The sequence below is a fragment of the Salvia splendens genome, chromosome 3 (assembly GCF_004379255.2).
Source record: "Salvia splendens isolate huo1 chromosome 3, SspV2, whole genome shotgun sequence".
NCBI lineage: Eukaryota > Viridiplantae > Streptophyta > Magnoliopsida > Lamiales > Lamiaceae > Salvia > Salvia splendens.
The window spans coordinates 27,769,643-27,774,729 of record NC_056034.1 but is presented as its reverse complement, the minus strand read 5'-3'; the positions used below and the strand labels follow the sequence as shown (position 1 = coordinate 27,774,729).

At 36.0% G+C, this 5,087-nt stretch overlaps 1 protein-coding gene across 1 annotated transcript; it reads right to left on the bottom strand.

The window, feature by feature from the left end:
- Positions 1-221: 221 nt before the first annotated feature.
- LOC121793551 (dephospho-CoA kinase-like) lies at positions 222-2,488 on the bottom strand. The gene is made up of 4 exons (XM_042191579.1): positions 2,358-2,488; positions 2,121-2,240; positions 1,883-2,028; positions 222-827 (listed from the first exon to the last, which is right to left on the bottom strand). Exons 2-4 carry the CDS (start codon positions 2,226-2,228, stop codon positions 389-391), a joined length of 693 nt encoding a protein of 230 aa, XP_042047513.1. The 5' UTR covers positions 2,229-2,240; positions 2,358-2,488; the 3' UTR covers positions 222-388.
- Between the last annotated feature and the right edge of the window lie 2,599 nt (positions 2,489-5,087).

Below are 5,087 nucleotides of genomic sequence, written 5' to 3'. Positions count from 1 at the left end.
AGCATACACTCCTCTCTCCCTATCGAGATCATGAAATGATTGAGCTTGTGATACGGAGTGAAAGGCAGAATCACCGAATGCATTCGTTAGTATGGATGCATCTTTCAACTTGCAGTTATTTGAATTTCTACTCCTTCATAAATTCAATCAAAATGAAGGAAATTATACTATTAGCCATCAATTATGCTGCTACAATTAGACCTTCTGAGAAATCCGAGCTGTTGCAGAAACATGTTTCTTTTTATTTTAATTTTTTTAATGACATACAAATCCCACATATGCAGGTGCTTTACCTCACGTTATATGTTAATCCCACAAATGCAGATATAGACATTTCTTGAATTACTACACTTGATTCCATGAGCAATCAACCCGCACATTAGAACAGCTACAAAAAAACTTTCCTGCATATGATAACGACGCAAAGAATGGAAACAAACGCTACAAGTGCTCCATCTCTACAAAGCCCAAACTCAGCCCACGTCAGAGGTCTTTTGACATCGGCCAATGCTTCTCTGAAACGTTTGTTCAGATCATCCAGGGACCCTGAGTTATCAATCACAATGTCTGTTTTCGTCTTCTTCAAATCCAGAGGCATCTGTGCATTGATCCGACTGTTCGCCTCCTCAGCTGTTGTTCCATCTCTTGACATGAGCCGTTCGAGTTGAGTCTGAGGGTCCACCCAAACCACAATAATGGGTTTGGTCCACTTGTCCATGTTGGCCTCAAACAACAGTGGTACATCGAGGGTAATGGTTTTACAACCCTTCATCCATAACTTGAACACTTCTAGCAATATCCCAGTGGAAATATAAGGGGCCAGCAACCTGAAAATGGAATAGTTTAACTAACTCATCGAGTGTTCACATCATCATAAAACCATCATAATGAAGCCAATTAAGAGGTTAGAGAAATGACGAGAGATACTGCCAAACTGCATGTCTATGCTTGATTATAGTATTAATTTGCAGCGATGCTTACTTACATGAAGAAAGGTTCACTACAGTGTCTACCAATTATCAAACTAAGGAGACATCAAGTATCCATATAGGGCAACAAAGGGAGTTAGTTTGATAACAAATTAGTGCCAATTCCAGAACCTAAACATCATTTACATACATTTTTACACATAGAGAGCTCTTCACTTTCAAACGTAGTATGAAAATCAGCAGAGTCTTAACCTCTAAATAACTAGCTTACATTCATCAATGCAAAGTTAGGCTCACCGAAGCCAGAATTGGCAAGTAAAAGAAAGCATGCTTTTTTTTTATCTTACATCTACTTACAATTTGAAAACAGATCAACTAACATAAAAAGCCTCAAGAGAGGTTGAGAAAGTAGCCTGATAATGAGCCATACATGGAAAACATATTTTACCATATCTCTCAGCAACTTCCAACCATCCTCGACTACCTAAAGAATTCCATCACATACCTCTACCTTGAGGCATTCTAAATGAAAATCCATGGTCTCATGCCCCTCTCACTTGGTATAGGAATTAGACAGTAAAAAAATGAAGTATAATATCTTACATTCATTCACCTTAGGGGTTGTTCGATTTGCAAAATTGTATATCAGGATTAAATATGTAATGTGTTTGTTTCATGAGATTGAATAATCATGTGATAATTAGTCATGGCCAACACCTCCAACAAAAATAATCTCACAACTTAATCCTAGATTATATTTTATCTAGGAAACCGAACATCACCTTAGAGTCTTACTTGGTCACAGTTTCAACATCCAAGAAATAAACTTCCCTATAATTATTAAAGAGAGTTACCAACTTTAACATAGAACAATTCATCAAAAATTAGAAGTATAATTCAAAATTTCTACTCATATAAACTTGTAATCTATTTTACAGAAGCATCAACATTACCTATTAAGAAGCTGACGCTTATCAGGATCATTGAACACAATTTGCCCTAATTTCGGCCGATCGACTTCTCCACTGGGAAGCAAAATCTCGTTACCAAACGCAGCCACCACTTTTCTCCACCCACCAGTTCCTTTCTTCAGAACATTCTAGAACTCCACCAAGGAAATAATTACTATGTCAAACAACAGAAGAAGAGTAGGATTTTCATAATCAGTTTGGGGAATAGTTTAGGGCATACGCGAGCGACGACGTCAGCATCGACAACGGGAATACCATGAGCTTTAAAGAGGTTTGAAACCGTACTCTTGCCCGATCCTATGCCGCCGGTCAATCCGACGATCCTCATAATGAAGGAGTGCTGCCGGAAATTGAAATCCAGCAGAATTTCAGAAAACTCAGTTCTCAAACAATTAAAGATTGGTGATTCACACGCAACGGTTAAACAATTAAAGAATCTGTAAAATACTCAAAATACCTGAAGGTGGAAGACAAGCGGCGGAGTGTGGGTGGTGTCGCGGTCGTCGGATCCTCTGCAGTGGGGAGGAATCACAGCACCGTGCTATGCAAAGAAAGACGCCGCTTTTACTCTTTGTTATTGCTTTTTTTTTTATACTGTATTTAGTTTTTAGTAGTGGCACGAAATAATTACACCATACATATTAGGGCTGACAAGTCGTGCGGATTGGGTCGTTATCGGGTCAACCTGATAATGACCCAACCCAATAAGGCCTAACCTGAACCCGACCTGTTAAGGAAACTGTAAATCCGAACACGAACCCGACCTGCTATCTTCAAATCCGAACACGACCCGCACCCGACACGAACCCGTTATCGACACAATATAATATGGGTTGACACGACACGATAACAACCCGAACCTGATATTACACGATTAAAACCTAATATTACACGATTAAACCTTAATTTTTAACCTAATTTACACAATTAAAATTCGTTTTACACTATTTAAACCTAATTTATAAGAAATTAAAACATTAAAGTAATATATATGTTTTTAAATAATAATAAAAATAATAATATTATTTCTTAATGGGTTACCCGTATCTAGGGATGTCAATCGGGCCGGCCCATCGGGTTTCGGGCCAGCCCTACTCGGGTTGCGGGTCAATCGGGTGCGGACTAATCGGGTTGTGAATTCTTTCGGTTTGTAAAAGTTCAACCCTAACCCTAAAAGCTCGGGTTTCGGGCTAGCCCAACGGGTTAATCGGGTTGCTACCGATGAGATTAACATGCGATCAATCCAATAAATAATGATGAAAATTAGTTATATTCATAAAATGTAAAATATTTAATTATGATAAATTTGAGATATATGGTCAAACTCAATCATAAACATGATTAAATACTAATATTTGAGATATTTCGTGAAATTATAATGTATGTTTTAGAAATTTAAATATTTTTAAGAGAATTTGAAGTTTTTAATTTATTTATCAATTATTATATTAATAAAAATTCAATATAAAATTTGTATATTTAATATAAAATTGAAAGTTATTTTTTTAGTTATCTATATTATAAAATTATTCAATGAAGTGTCGAATTAGGAGTAAAAAATAGAATAATAAAAATTTTATCGGGTTTTCGGGCCAGCCCATCGGGTTTTCGGGTCTAGCCCTAACGGGTCACGGGTTAATCGGGTGCGGGCTAATCGGGTTTTAATTTTATCGGGCTAGAAATTTCTAGCCCTAACCCTATAAATTTGGCGGGCTATTCGGGCCAGCCCACGGGTTGCGGGTTACATTGACATCCCTACCCGTATCCGACCCGAACCCGACCCGAACCCAACCCAAAATTATAGGGTTCTTAATGGGTCAACCGATAAGGACACAGATCCAATAAGACTTGACCCCAACCCAATAATTTCGTGCGGATTCGTGTCGGATTATCGTGTCGTGTCGAAAATTGCCAGCCCTAATACATATGTATATGTATGTATGTTTCAACAATGTTTCAAATTATATATATAGGTTTTAAATGAAATGTGAGATGAATGAGTTAGTGGAAGGCATGACTCTATTACCAATTATGGTAAAAGTGAACTGGAACTCCTATTTGCGGACATACTAAAATGAAAAAATGGGACTCCTAAGTGTTTCAAATTAGTGCATTCCGCTAAAAATCACTGACAGCGTTACTTTTATCTTATTTTTTATCCTATTCTCTCCAAAAATTATTTCTTATTTTCATCTTATTAGCATGATATTACTTCTTCAAATAATAACTCATATATTGCCCGTATAAGCATCTTCTATCATGCAGTAGTTATGCATATCATTTCAGCTAATATTTGCAGCTAATCTATATAAATAATTTTCAACCAATTTTTCATCCTCCCTAATTTCACGAACAAACAATTCCACCTTATCTTTGATAAGTTAATGATTCATCTCCTTCTAGCTGACCACATAATCTTTTCATTTCCTTTATCCTATTCTTAATTGGTTTTAGCCTTCTTTCACACACAAACACACACATATTCAATCTCTTTCTCCCAAAAAAAGAAAAGAAAAATGAATGTGTTGCTGCAACTATATAGTAGCTTGTTTTCGGAAGACTTGCAGCACCGAAAATGGCCTTCTTCCACTCCAATTTCATTCTGCAAACTCCTCATCAAGATATTTATATGTTCTAATCATGTTTTTAGATGGCATAATTTTGGAGTGAATAGAATAGAAAATAAGATACGATAACGGTTGTTAGTGATTTTTAACGGAGTGCACTAATTTGAAACACTAGTCAAACTTTTTGTATGATATATGATAAGTTAAAACCTTTTGTACTAATTTGAAATATTGGTGAAACATTTTGTATGGACTAGGGTCAACACCCGTGCTATACACGGGACATAAGATTTTCAAACCATGTAAATAAAGATCAAAGAGTATGAGTTAGTTAGAATAAAATATTAGTAGTAAAAATAAATACATAATAGAAAGAGAAGAAAATAAATATGTGTAAATAAAGACTAAAAAGTAAAAATCAGATAAATGGAACAAAATAAATGCTGGGGTTTGGTGCCCCTTGCACAGCGGAAGACTTGTACAAAACAAATAAATCAGATAAGGATCTATTTGACCGAGTATGCGATTAATCAATTCACATGTTAAACAGATAATTGCATGCTAGAACGCAAATAATTCATGCTCAAAGAAAGTAAATCCTAAAACATGAATTCTACGGT

Coding starts and splice junctions, on each gene's coding strand:
- LOC121793551 (XM_042191579.1), bottom strand. CDS start 2,228: ATGAGGATCGTCGGATTGACCGGCGGCATAGGATCGGGCAAGAGTACG. Junction 2,029..2,120: donor ATGCTGACGTCGTCGCTCGC/GTATGCCCTAAA, acceptor GTGGAGTTCTAG/AATGTTCTGAAGAAAGGAAC. Junction 828..1,882: donor AAGCGTCAGCTTCTTAATAG/GTAATGTTGATG, acceptor TTCCATTTTCAG/GTTGCTGGCCCCTTATATTT.